The sequence below is a fragment of the Otolemur garnettii genome, unplaced genomic scaffold (genome assembly GCF_000181295.1).
Source record: "Otolemur garnettii isolate 467f Iridium unplaced genomic scaffold, OtoGar3 scaffold00019, whole genome shotgun sequence".
Classification (NCBI taxonomy): domain Eukaryota; kingdom Metazoa; phylum Chordata; class Mammalia; order Primates; family Galagidae; genus Otolemur; species Otolemur garnettii.
Genome location: NW_003852414.1, coordinates 24,185,628 through 24,199,015, shown reverse-complemented (window position 1 = coordinate 24,199,015; position 13,388 = coordinate 24,185,628). Strand labels below are relative to the sequence as shown.

The 13,388-nt window shown below is 42.5% G+C and overlaps 1 protein-coding gene across 2 annotated transcripts in view; it reads left to right on the top strand.

Annotated features, from left to right (window-relative positions):
* The window catches only part of RBM17 (RNA binding motif protein 17), a 25,859-nt gene extending 12,635 nt beyond the window's left edge, over positions 1-13,224 (top strand). Inside the window, exons 4-12 of one of the 2 annotated variants that reach the window (XM_003786831.2) lie at positions 1,817-1,983; positions 3,268-3,365; positions 5,097-5,153; positions 5,832-5,973; positions 8,158-8,309; positions 9,445-9,518; positions 10,213-10,311; positions 11,660-11,732; positions 11,860-13,224. In XM_003786831.2, coding sequence (XP_003786879.1) covers positions 1,817-1,983; positions 3,268-3,365; positions 5,097-5,153; positions 5,832-5,973; positions 8,158-8,309; positions 9,445-9,518; positions 10,213-10,311; positions 11,660-11,732; positions 11,860-11,963 — 966 coding nt within the window. In that variant the 3' untranslated portion in view covers positions 11,964-13,224. Of the gene's footprint in view, positions 1-1,816; positions 1,984-3,267; positions 3,366-5,096; positions 5,154-5,831; positions 5,974-8,157; positions 8,322-9,444; positions 9,519-10,212; positions 10,312-11,659; positions 11,733-11,859 lie in introns of both variants that reach the window. The other variant, XM_023511421.1, reaches the window with a different exon arrangement.
* The last annotated feature ends 164 nt before the right edge of the window (positions 13,225-13,388 follow it).

The window sequence follows — 13,388 nt, the reverse complement described above, 5'->3', positions numbered from 1 at the left end:
TCAGGGGGAGACACGGTCCCACTGCGTGCCCGCCCCTCACTTTATAATCAGGGGGAGACACGGTCCCACTGCGTGCCCGCCCCTCACTTTATAATTAGGGGTCTCCAAGCATGCCCTCACTTGATCTTGTGTCTCTGTCCTTGTGGTTTTGGCTGTTCCCGGTTGGACTGCCTGCTCCTGTCTTTCTGAGGCCGCTGTGGGCAGCTGTTCTCCCAGAGGTGCTGGTGTTGCTCCTGAGGGCTGACAATCCCTGAAGAGGGAAGATGCCCCACGGTGGAGGTGTTTTTGCTGATTCTTAGTCATTTAACATTACTCCCTCATAAATGTGCTACCTGATTTTTTTCTTACTGTATCTAGTTCATCATTCCTTTTGTAATTATGTATTGATGTTAGTATCTGTGATATTGTTCTCCCCCCATTTAATCAATAAGCATTTTTCCTCCTTGTTACCTAGTTTTCATGACTAATTTCTTTCTTTTCTTTTTTAATTTTTTTTGAGACAGAGTCAATCTGTTACCCTGGGTAGAGTGCCATGGCATCATAGCTCAAAGCAATCTCTAACTCGGGCCCAAGTGATCCTCTTGTCTCAGTTTTTCTATTTTTAGTAGAGATGGGGTCTTGCTGTTTGCCCAGGTTGGTCTCGAATTCGTGAGCTCAAGCAGCCCACCCGCCTTGGCCTCCCAGAGTGCTAGGATTACAGGCATGAGCCACTGTGCCAGCCCTCATGACTAATTTCTAATCATAAGATATTCACATTAAGTGAATTTGTCATAATTTACATAAGTATTCCCTAATTGTAGACCCATCTAGATATACTTTTATGTTATGAATAATATTACAGTGAACATCCTTATTGCTATGCACTTAGAGTTATTTTCTTAGTATAGATCTTAGGAGGTGGCATTAAGACATCAGGGATTTGTATGGTTGCTTTGTTTTAGCACCAGCCTGCTTCCAGCAGCATCTGGCATCACCTGAAGAGTGCGTGTGTGTTACCCCACTCTCCTCCTCTCCAGCCTTGGGAGTATTAACATTTTAATTTTTTAAAATTGAACGAACTGTTTTATTTTCACAGCATTTAGGAAAAGAATGATTCACTGTTAAGCTTTTCAGGGCTTATATACTAAAAGTTGTTTCCTTTCAAATTTTGAAATAACAAAGAATTAGCCTTCGCATTGATAATTTGTTCTCTTAGACACACTGTGACAATATTATATGATACTATTATATAAATTCTGTGGCAGATTGTTAGTTTCTCTCTGAAGAATTAAAAGGAAATCTCATTCATGTATTTCTGTGTTTTTAAAATGTCTTTTTCTTGCATACAAGTTAGTAACTACTTTTTACAAATCTACATTAAATAAATTTTCGAGTAGTAAGGTCTGGGAGGTGATTATGGTTATTTTTCTAATTACTTTTAGCCATTGAATCATAAGGTTTTCTGATTTTTAGTTATAAAGAAATGATGAAGTATTTGCTTCACGATGCAGGGTATCAGACCTAATAGTGGAATACGGGAATTGTTAGATTTAGATCTGTGGATATTGATCATAAGCTGTCTTGATCAGTTTATGTTCGAAACTGGTCAGTTGATCAGTTTATGTATCAGTTTTATGTTCAAATACAAAATACATTGACAGATGACCTTCTTGCCGTTGATCCTGTTGGACAGTATAACTCCTGAAGGAGGCGGCGGTGGTGGTGGGGATAGATGATCTTCACGGCCCCCTTTATTTCTCATGTTGTTTGACTTTAATTCTGTGAGCCAACTTGTAAGATGTGAAGATGTTTACTCTGGTGTTTTCACCTTCCTCAGGATCCAGTTCCCAGCGGGTTTTCTGCCGGGGAGGTTCTGATTCCTTTAGCTGACGAGTATGACCCTATGTTCCCTAATGACTACGAGAAAGTAGTGAAGCGCCACAGAGAGGAGCGGCAGAGACAGCGGGAGCTGGAACGGCAGAAGGAGATAGAAGAGAGGGAAAAGTGAGTCTCTCAGACCGGGATGTTGGTACTGAGTGTGTGTTGGAATGTAACGAGGGGACCTGGGCTGTCTGTAGGCTAAAGTTGTCAGGGCTGTCAAAGGGAGTCCGTTGTTTTGAGATTTACAGTCGTTACACCCCAGCGTGTTAGCACACTTCATCTGTGGACTTTGAAAACTTGAAGTGCTTATTTTGGGTGAGTTGTTAGAAAAATAACTTAGAAACTTGGTGTTGAAGACTTGTTTTGTATGCTACGACTCTGCTATCAGTTGAATGCTCCAATTCGAAAATCAGAAAATCCAAAATCTAAAATTTGAAGTGCTCCCAAACTCCCCAATTTTTGAACACTTAACACTTACATGATGCTCAAAGGAGGTGCTCATTGGAGCATTTCAGATTTCGGATTTTTAGATTAGAGATGCTGAACTGGTAAATATAATCCAGATAGTCCAGAATCAAAAAGAATTTCAAACACTTTTGGTTCCAAGCTTTTTTTTTTTTTTTGGGCCGGGGCTGGGTTTGAACCCGCCACCTCTGGCATATGGGGCTGACGCCCTACTCATTTGAGCCACAGGCGCCGCCTGGTTCCAAGCATTTTGATAAGAGTTAATCTCTTGCAACTATTGAAAATACTTAAAATGTCATTCTTAAGGTAGAATTTTTAAAGAAGCTTATATTTAAAGCAGCTTTTATTTATGTTTTTGGAAAGTGTGGGTAACAGGATTTACTTGTGTTTCTTTGTAAAATATTTAATTTTAATTTTTAAATAGTTATTAAATATACTGCTTTCTATTGAATCATTTCATGAGTGAAAAATTATTCTAGAAATGAGGTTATTAAACTATTGCTGTGTTGATCTATTGAAAACAATAGGTAAATGTCAGGGAAACTTTCTCTTGCTAGTTATACTCATATACCTATTTATTCACTTAATCTTTTGAGTTTTTCTCACTTTTCATACGTTTGCTAATTGAGTTTTTAACCAATTTTTATACTTGAGTCCAGTTTTTCTCCCACCAGTTAATACAGGCAGTCCCCGAGTTAGAAACATCCAACTGGTGTTGACTTAATTACAGGTGATAGGTAAATGTACCTTTTCCAACTTACATCCATATTCAGCTTAAGAACACACCTACAGAACTATCTCATTTGTAACCCAGGGACTGCCGTAGTTTATTGTGTAAGGATTTGGGTGTTTTGTGGCCAGGAGGCAGTTGAGGTGCCAGCCCGGGTTCACATCTCTAGAGGGCTCATCTGGGGTGAGCATTCACGTGCTTTGTTTACACAGGCGGCGTAAAGACAGGCACGAGACCAGTGGGTTTTCAAGACGACCAGATCCAGATTCTGATGAAGATGAAGATTATGAGCGAGAGAGGAGGAAAAGAAGTAAGGCTGGAGCATAATCTGTTTTTTGCGTGGTCCCCTGCACCGCTGGCTTGTCATTTCAGTGTGATATTTTGTTCATCCATTTGGGTGATTTTCTCTCTGAAATCCCAGCAGTCCATATTTGCGTAATAGCTTTGATTTATATTGTGTTTTTACATGTATTTCTTCTCCTGTGAGCTTCATAACCACATTCTAGCATTTATTTACTGGATACTTTTCAGAATAGCTTAAGACCTATTCTGGCACTTTTCCTTATCCATGGCTTTTCTTAGAACTATGTGGCCTCTAATGGAGAATCTGTATTATAGAGGGTGCCCAAAAATTGTATCCATGTTTTAAAAAAAGAAAAAACTACAGTAAACTTGTAGTATTCAAGTTACATTTGACTTTTGCAATTGTAAGGGATACAACATACAGGATAACAGACGTCATTGGTGTACATTGAGTATTTCTGTTTAGTACAGATTTTTCCTTTCTTAAAATGTGTCTACTTTTTATTTGTATTTGATCTTGTAGCCAACGTTAGGAAAGTAGTAGGATTATGTCCACTATTTATACTGCGGTGTACCCAATGATGTTCTTGATTTAACCTGACTAGTAGCAGTTTTCTAGTAGTCACCCTGAATTTTTATACTAAACTTATTAGAGCTAATCTTTTTTCAGATTCAGTCAGTAATCACTCTAAGTCTTAGTGACAAGGTCGTAGTAAAATGGTCGTAGGAGATACTTCAAAGGAAACGTCAGAAAGTTTTATTCAGGTTCATATTTGTCCTTATTTTGTGTTGTTCAGTTATCTTTTTCGTGATGTGTGGATACTGGTTTTAGAGTAGCTTGATTTTATAATCCTTTAAATATACAATTTTTAAAATTATTTCCTTGGTGATTAAGTCATAATCCAGATGTTAAGGCTTATTCCTAATGAAAAATTTTCATAGCTACCACTGAGTTCCCCTTCCGGTTGTCCTGACAGTGAGTGGAACCATCTGTCACCTTTGTGGGTTTGTGTTCACTGTCCTCTGTCTGGGAGACACAGTAGGAGTCGTGACTGTGTGTGCCGGGTTCTCCAGCAGGTGTTTAGTTCCAGCGTGGGGGAAAGGCCTGTCCCTGGCAGGGTCTGTTCCCTTTCTGTAGATTTGCTGCCCTGGTGACGGCTACGGAAGTGGCTGAGTGGTAGCCCGTCCCATCAGTAGTCACAGGACTCTGTTAACTACTAACACATTGTAGGCTCTTGAATGCCTTTTATGAAAAAAACAATTTGGATGTTGCCAGTTTTTTACTTTTTTTTTTTTTTTTTTTGAGACTGAGCATCAAGCTGTCACCCTGGGTAGAGTGCAGTGGCATCACAGCTCATAGCAACCTCCAGTTCCTGGGCTCAAGGAATTCTCTTGCCTCAGCCTCTCAAGTAGCTGGGACTACAGACGCCCGCCACAATGCCTGGCTATTTTTTGGTTGCAGCTGTCATTGTTTGGCGGGCCTGGGCTGGATTTGAACCCGCCAGCTCAGGTGTATGTGGCTGGCACCTTAGCCGCTTGAGCCACAGGTGCCAAGCCAATTTTTTAACATTTTAAAACCCAGCTTCAGATACTTGTTTATATGTCAGCAGGAGGGATGAAGTAGCGGGTGTTTCCTGTTTTTATTTTGGCTTAGGGGGTGGGTGATAGGACAGATGGAGTGTGGCAGTCCTTGGGAGTCTGGCATCAGAAATCTTTTTCCTGCTTTCTGTTTTCGCAGGTATGGGCGGAGCTGCCATAGCTCCACCGACTTCTCTGGTAGAGAAAGACAAAGAGTGTAAGTAGAGCTGTTTCTCTCCTATTGTTGTGATCCAAGTGCGTAATCCACTTTTGGGGTCTGAGCTTGGCTCTCCAGGTGTCCTGAGTTCAGAGAGAAGTGGCCTAGAAATCTGTCCTCCACCTGAGTCTGCGGAGGTGGCTGCTGCTCCTTCCGCACTCCTGCCGGGACCTTCCCACAGTGCTCTGAGGCCTGGCCTTTTATACAGGGGACCCCTCTCTTTCTCATGTAGTAGTTTCGTTTCTTCAACAAGACCTTTATGGTGTGTGAGGTTAATGTGACGGTAACATCAGAGTCTTACGTCATGTGCCCAAGATGCTGTGAGAATCATAAGCGAGATTATACATGTTCTTGGAACGTACAGAAAATCTGCAGGGTTCCAGCAAGAATTATCATTTAAGAGGATTCTAAATTATGAAGAACATTTTGGTAAGATGTAAAAAGGACATTTGAAAAGATACAGATAGCGGAAGCAACGTTGGGGATCAGGAAAGTGGTGTTCTGCCCCCGTGGTTTAAAGAAGTCAAATAGAGGCTATAAAATTGATATTTTTTTTTCCTCCTTGCAGTAAGCCAAAAATGTAGATTAAATTAGTTCAAGAAAAGTAATTTGCACAAGTGCAGTTTCAAAATGTTTTCTGTAGCATTCTGGTGAGCTTCCTTTAATTTCCTCCAACAGTACCTCGAGATTTTCCTTACGAAGAGGACTCGAGACCTCGCTCACAGTCTTCCAAGGCTGCTATCCCACCCCCGGTGTACGAGGAGCAGGACAGACCAAGGTCTCCCACTGGGCCCAGCAACTCCTTCCTTGCTAACATGGGGTAAGGACTGGGTGTTCTCGTCTGAAAGCCGAGACACTGTGTGTGGTGCCCATAGCCCTTCCTAGTGGCAGCTGCCTTGGCCAGAACACTGGGTTTATAGGAGGCGCTGGTGTGTGCAGCACTGGAGGCAGGCAGAGGTGCTCGGTGCTCGGTGCTCAGTGTGGTCTTTATAAAACAGTCTGCTGACACACGCTGTGACTGAGTTTGGTTTTGAATGTTATTTCTCTAGATAGGAACAGAATCTGAGAATTATTTACATTTATTTTCATAATATTTGAAAATAAAATAACTTACATGAATTAGAGTTGGACTTAGGCTGTCTACGAAGGGTAAGTGGTATCTTTTTTCCCTGACAAAATGGGTCATTTGCCTTAAGATCGTGGTTCTATACCTGTGGTCTAAGCACTCATGATCATTTGACTGTAACATAGTTAGACGTTTGTTTGCCAGCACATAAAGTCAAATTTAAGTTTGACGTTTAGGTGGTGCTTGTGGATTTTTTAAAACCCGATTGGATTTAGCGTTAAGAGAATGTTTTGTGGGCCGGGCACAGTGGTGTAATCCTAGCAGTCTGGGAGGCTGAGGTAGGAAGATTGTTAGAGGTCAGGAGTTTGAGACCTGCCTGAGCAAGTGTGAGACCCTGTCTCTGCAAAAATAGAAAAACTAGCCTGGTGTTGTGGTGGGCGCCTGTTAGTTCCAACTATTTAGGAGATTGAGGCAGGAGGATCATTTGAGGCCAGGAGTCTGAAGTTGCTGTGAGCTGGGCTGATAACGATGGCACTGTAGCCTGGGCAACAGAGTGAGCCTGTGTCTCAAAAAGGGGGGAGAGGGGAATGCTGTGTGGAGTTACTTTGGTGCTGGGAAGCAGCGTCACACTGAGGCCTTTGTTCTGCGCTAACAGGATGCTTCCTGTAATAGAAGAGTTGCCAGAGTGACAGTCCCGTCTAGTAACCACTCTGAGCCGCCCGGCCTGCCTGTATCCACTTTGGTTCTCAGAACCCGTGGACTGGGGACTGGCCAGAGTTGGAGGAGACGGTGGGGGCTGGAGCACAGCAGGAAGATTTTGAGTTTCTGAGTCTGCTGGTGTTGTTACACCTTAGTGCTCAGACCTGGGTGTTTCTGCGTGGTATCTACTTCCTTCCTTATAGGTGGCCAGTAAATTCATTTAGAATAAACAGAACTTCCAATTTACTTCTTGGTCACACTGGTCTCCTTCGAGTGGTTGGTAAGCACATGTAAACCGCGTCCACACCGGGTGGTGTGGGTACCGGACGTCTCCCTTCTCACGGACCATTTAATTGCACGTTGCTGCCCTAGAATGTACTGGAAGGTGGAGGCTCCTGAAGCTGATTTTGTTTTGTTTTTCTTGGTTAGGATAAGAATCGAGTTCTTGGCTGAATTCCCTTTTAAACAGGAATGAAATCTTGTGTTTAGAGCTACAAGGTGGTATCGTTCAGCAGTTTTCAGTCTTTTTCTTTTAGCTCTAGAATAGCTTGTTCAAAAGACAGTTTTCATGAAGTAACATAGGTGCAGTTCTGGTTAAAGCAGGGTTTAGTGGTTGAGCAGCCGTGGTCACTGAGGGCGTCCTGGAGGCCCATTGGCCCCTGAGTGTGGCAGGAGGGCACCAGGCTGGCACAGGACGGGCAGTGACTGAGGGTGGTAGGCTCTGGTTTCAGTTCTGACCTCAACACCCATGGGAGTCATTTCTAAAGGTGAGTCCTGCTTTATTACTAATCAGCCTTAAGCTCGTCAGCTCATCTAGGCCTTGATATCATTATCTCCTGTCTGTTAGATAGATGACCTCTTACAGGTCCTCCTCTGCATCCCATCACTGGGAACTACCCTGTGATTTAAAAGATAGCATTGTCTTCATTATGTGAATGTCACACTTGTATTTGACAGTCCGCTTTAGTAGACGTGGCCATAAGCTGTGCAGCTGTGCAGACCTTCAGCACAGGGTGTACAGTATGCTTTCACGGGTGCTGGGGACACTGGCATTTCCCTTCACAGGTAACAGCTTCTGGGTTTTGTTCCTTGGCTTTCTCTATCCCTTCCGCTGAATGGACCACTGTTAGTTATTGTGACTTCCTGGAGCCCTTGAGGGAGAACGTGTGATGTAAAGTCTGGCCTGTCTCTCATGATGATGTCAAGGCTCAGAGTCGTCTCTCCTCCCCTCCCCCCAAGGGGCACAGTGGCACATAAGATCATGCAGAAGTACGGCTTCCGGGAGGGCCAGGGCCTGGGGAAGCACGAGCAGGGCCTTAGCACTGCCCTGTCGGTGGAGAAGACCAGCAAACGTGGTGGCAAGATCATTGTGGGTGACGCGACGGAGAAAGGTGACTCCCCAGGGAAGTGTGGTGCGGCGTGGGGACCTTGGGGGGAGAGGGGAGGGTTTGTGTGGGTTGGGGACGGAGGGAGGGTGTCTGGTGGGGTGAGGGGTGGAGGGAGGGTGTCTGTGGTGGGGTGAGGGGTGGAGGGAGGGTGCTGCTGGGCCAGTCTTTGCAGGAACGTGGTCTTTTCTGATTATGGTGCTCCGGTACTTCTGTTTTGTGATACCAAGAATCCCAAGGCTCACCTTTATTTTTTCAGAACAGAGATATAGATCTATGGGAGGAAAAAATAATAAGAGACTGAGGCAGAAAATGAATAGTCCTCAGGAAAATAACTGCATGCCTACTTTGGCTATGCAAAGAGCCTTGTCAACCTGATGAAACAAAGGTTGTTTTTTATAGCAAGTACAGAGCCATGTACAGTGTATTAATGATTCTATCTGCGGTATCTCTGTTCTAGGGGCCTGCTCCACCTTTTCTGCCCTTTAATTATAGATATACCTTCTAATTTTCTTACACATTGCTCCTTTGGAGATCTAATGTTATTTTGCAGCTAATAGTGGGTGATACCTAGTTGGTGTTTTATTTCCATTTACTTTTTATAGTCTCTTCTGTACTCAGGGTACGTAGGAATGAACAAACCTGCATTTAAGCAGGAAAGTTGAGTTGGGTTTGAGTCAGCTTAGCTGAACTCGGTTTTCTAAAGAAAGAATAAAAAGTTCCCTGGCAGCCCTGTTGATGCACAGCTTAGCAAGCAGTGGATTAACCTGGCACATTAGTGTCAGAAACCAGTGGTGCAAGTGGTTAGCCTGTGGCCGGGTAATTAACCACGTAACTGCTCTGGGCTAGTGACTTTGGACTGTAGTTCCAAGTCAAGATTCACCTGTAAGAACTGTGGTTCATGTGCCCTGTCAGTTCTTTCGGAAGTGAAATGAGCAAAGATTGCAGGTGATGGCGGAAGCTGAAGTTGAGCAGGTGGTATTGTGTGAACCTTTGCAGAAATGTCAGATGCCTTCACTGCGGATAGGGCCGGTTGGATGATGCTGGGATATAAATGGTAGATTAGAGATTGCTGTTGAAATTAAATCAGTTAATGTAAGTAGGAGTTGCTCTTTAACACATTTGATGTATTTTCATACAGATGCAACCAAGAAGTCGGATTCAAATCCCTTAACTGAAATACTCAAGTGTCCTACTAAAGTGGTCCTGTTAAGGGTAAGAAGTGCGGGGAAGCAGCCTGTCTGCTTGACTTTTGTGTATCCCAACCTGCCCTACCTGCTGTGTGCTTTCACCCTTGCTGCTATATAAAAATTTAGACTAGAATGAAGCCAGTCGACGATCTAATACACACCCACCTAAGAGAAAAACTCAGATCAATTCAATGTGGGGGGTTGGGGAACAATGGAGAAGAGAGAAGGGGATGGGATTAACAGTGTATTCCACGCCTCTTGGGGGGCAGGACCTTAACCTAACAAATGCAATCACTGTAGCCTAATTCTTTGTATATTCAATGAACCTGAAACAAAAAATAGTAAACTAGAATAATGCTTTTGCAAATACCTTTGGGCAGATCCCATATAAGGCTGATTTTAGACTTTTTTCACTAATGTATAAGTTTCTTTGCTAAATGCAGTGAATACTTTAAAATATTTGAAATTACTGTAACTTGAGCTTAGTTTTATACATTTTCACACTTGCATTGATGCTTCTGTAACACTTCACAAAGCTTAATATATGTTTTGGTGTTTTAAGAAATACCAGCTTTTGGATATTTAGGTATGATATTTTTCATTGTGTCATTTGGGATTGAGAACATTTGCTATTATGAAGGAAGTTCTTATTTCTGCATCTCTGGCATATATTTGTAAATTATACTTGGTACTTGAATGTATTTATTTTTGGTTTATAGAACATGGTTGGTGCAGGAGAGGTAGATGAAGACCTGGAAGTTGAGACCAAGGAAGAATGTGAAAAATATGGCAAAGTCGGAAAATGTGTGATATTTGAAGTAAGAGCTTTCTTTGTAATTTGTAGATTACATAACACTTTCTACAGCGAGGATTCAGGGTGTGCTATAAGTAATATATTGCCTTGTTGTAGAAGGTGACAGATATTGGTTAGTTATACTTCTCTTGCTCAGTTATAATAGTTGTAAACGTAAAAATGACTAAGTTTTATTTGGTGTATGGCCAGACTTGGTGGCTCATGTCTGTAATCCTAGCACTCTGAGAAGCCAAGGTGGGTGGATCACTTGAGCTCAGGAGTTTGAAACCAGCCTGAGCATCTGAGCAAGAGCGAGACCCCATCTCTACTTAAAAAAATAAAAACAAAAAAGAGAGAGAAACTAGCTGGGTGTCAAGGGCACTTGTGGTCCCAGCTACTTGGGAGGTTGAGGTAAGAGGATCACTTGAGCCCAGGAGTTTGATGTTGCTGTGAGTTGTGATGCCACAGCACTCTAGCCTGGATGACAGTGAGACTCTGTCTCCAAAAAAAAAAAGAGAAGTTTTATTTGGTGACAAAATGTGAATTATTTATTTTATGAGAAGGTCAGCATTGTGCTTACCAACCTGGAAGACAGTGTGTTTGGGGTTTAGTCACTTTGACTCCAGTCATCTGGCACATGCTCTGTGCTCCCAGTGACCTGGCCCATTGAAGAAATACAAAGAGATGTGAAGTGACTGGCGGGTATTCAGTGCTGGGCCTGGCAGTACTGACTGTGAGTTCAGGAGTTGAGAAAAGGATTGAGGTCAGTAAACACACAGCTAGAGGAGGCTTTTTGTGAACAGCAGGTGTGAGCGGCACTTTGAGTTGAATGTGTAGGGTTGAGGGGCAGGGGAGGATATTGGGATTGGGGTGACAGCCTCTGGGAGACAGGAGTCAGGGCTGCTGAGATGGCCTGGGCACCTGGAGGGTGGGCAGCAGATATGCTGGCATGGCTGGGAAGCATTGTGGAGAAAGCTGGTGAAGTTGGGTGAAATTTAGGTCTGATGTAAAAGGCAATCAGGGCCAATCTTTTTATCTTAAATTCTGCTCCTGTTTCTGCTCCTCTGTTTATCTCATTGCTGGGTGATGTGCAATTGATGACGCACAGTCAGTTCTCTGTGTGCCTGGGGGCATGGGGTTCCCAGGTCAGAGACTGCCTTGCTGGCTCTGTGTTCCCGGCACTTAGTTCAGTGCCGATCACCAAATGGATGTTTAGTACCTTTCTGGTAGCAGACAAATATCCTTTGGCTACTACTTGTTCATATGTGATGATAATTAGTATATTCACTGTAACACAAATTTTTTAAAAGAAAAAACTTTGAGGGGTATCTCAAATGATGACCCTGCTCAGTCTACTTCCCTTTCTATTCCAGATCCCTGGGGCCCCAGATGACGAAGCAGTACGGATATTTTTAGAATTTGAGAGAGTGGAATCAGCAATTAAAGGTAAGTTGGACGGCAGTTTTAACTATTAATGGATAAAAAGTTGAATTGTGACCTTACTCTTCACTGTTACAGTTCTTGCATAGTTAGGACCCCATATTAACTGGCTGTCTTTCTGTTTGCCTTGCAGCTGTTGTTGATCTGAATGGGAGGTATTTTGGTGGACGGGTGGTTAAAGCATGTTTCTACAATTTGGATAAATTCAGGGTCTTGGATTTGGCAGAACAAGTTTGATTTTAAGAACTGGAGCTCGAGTCATCTCCAGTGATCCTTAAGCTGCGGGCTGAGCAGAAGAGCAAAGCCACAGCCCCCAGGGCTGCTGGGTACTGAGACTCTTGGAGGGACTTCTAGGACATATGTTGGTTGAACCCTTTTTTATTTTGTGGTTTTTTAATATAGTATAAAAATCCTTTAAAGAAAAAAAACAAAACAACGATCTGTGTGCCTCTCTGGTTGTTTCTCTTTTTTATTACCACTTCTGGTTGATTATCTTTTGCTAGGATTTCATGGTAATTCTCAAGTGCTTCAATGATGCAGCATTTCTTGCACTAAAAAAAGTCTAGAAAGTTTTGGGATATGGGGTTGTATTAAATTATCCTTTGTCCCCTCCCCCCTTAAATAAAGCCTGCAAGTCATGAAACTGTAGTTTCATAAATTCTGTAATAAAGTATCATCTTGGCGGTGTGCCAGAGGTGAACATGTCTGCTTTCTCTAACAGAGAAATTCTTAGTGACTCCAGTTGTAGGAAACACTCTTCACTACCTGAACTAAGGCTGAAGAATTGTGAGCATACTGTGTCCTGTTTGGATAAGGCGTTTGCCATTGAGCCAGGCAGCAGATGGCTTGTGATGGATTTATGCAGCATGTGGGTATAGAAATCATGAATCTAGCATTTGTTTTCAGAGATTCAAGCATAGTCTTTATGGTAGATCAGAAATGACAAGTTAATTCACAACCTAGCAGGTGCATTCTAAGTGTGTGGCCAATTATGTTTTGAAAATGGCAGTTCCTTGGGGTCATGTTTCTACTGGCAGAATTTGTGATAGTGTTAGTTCTCTTGTATGTCATTTTAAAATTTATAAAATTCATCCATATCAGCCACTTAAACTGTACTGCCAGTTAATATAATTCTGGAACTGTGAGAAATTGTACCACTGACGTGCAACAGTATGTGTGGCTTACTTTAGCAGGACCACAAAAAAGAAACCGTAAAATATTTGGTACTGAGGTTCATTGCCGAGGCGGGAGGTATTTCCAGAAAATCCTCGTGCCTGTGTTCTGTTCCTTGCTTTCCCAGATATTCATGTGACTTTCCTGATGTGGCAGCACGAGCCTGTGTTGTCGGTTTTGGTTATTACAACATGACAGTATGTGAAGAATTCAGCATTTCTTTGCATTCATGGACTTGGTTTGGAGACATAAGGAATATTCTGACCCTTTTTAAAAAAGGATTTTCTCATGTTTTTATTTAACATAAATAAAAGAATAACATTTTCTCTTTTGTGTAATTATTTTTACTGAATAAAATTGAATTAAGACTGGAGTTTTGTGATAAAAGTGCACGTTATCTAAAATAATTTTCAGTTGGCTCGGCGCCTATAGCTCAACCGGCTAAGGCGCCAGCCATGTACACCTAAGGTGGCGGGTTCGAATCCCCAG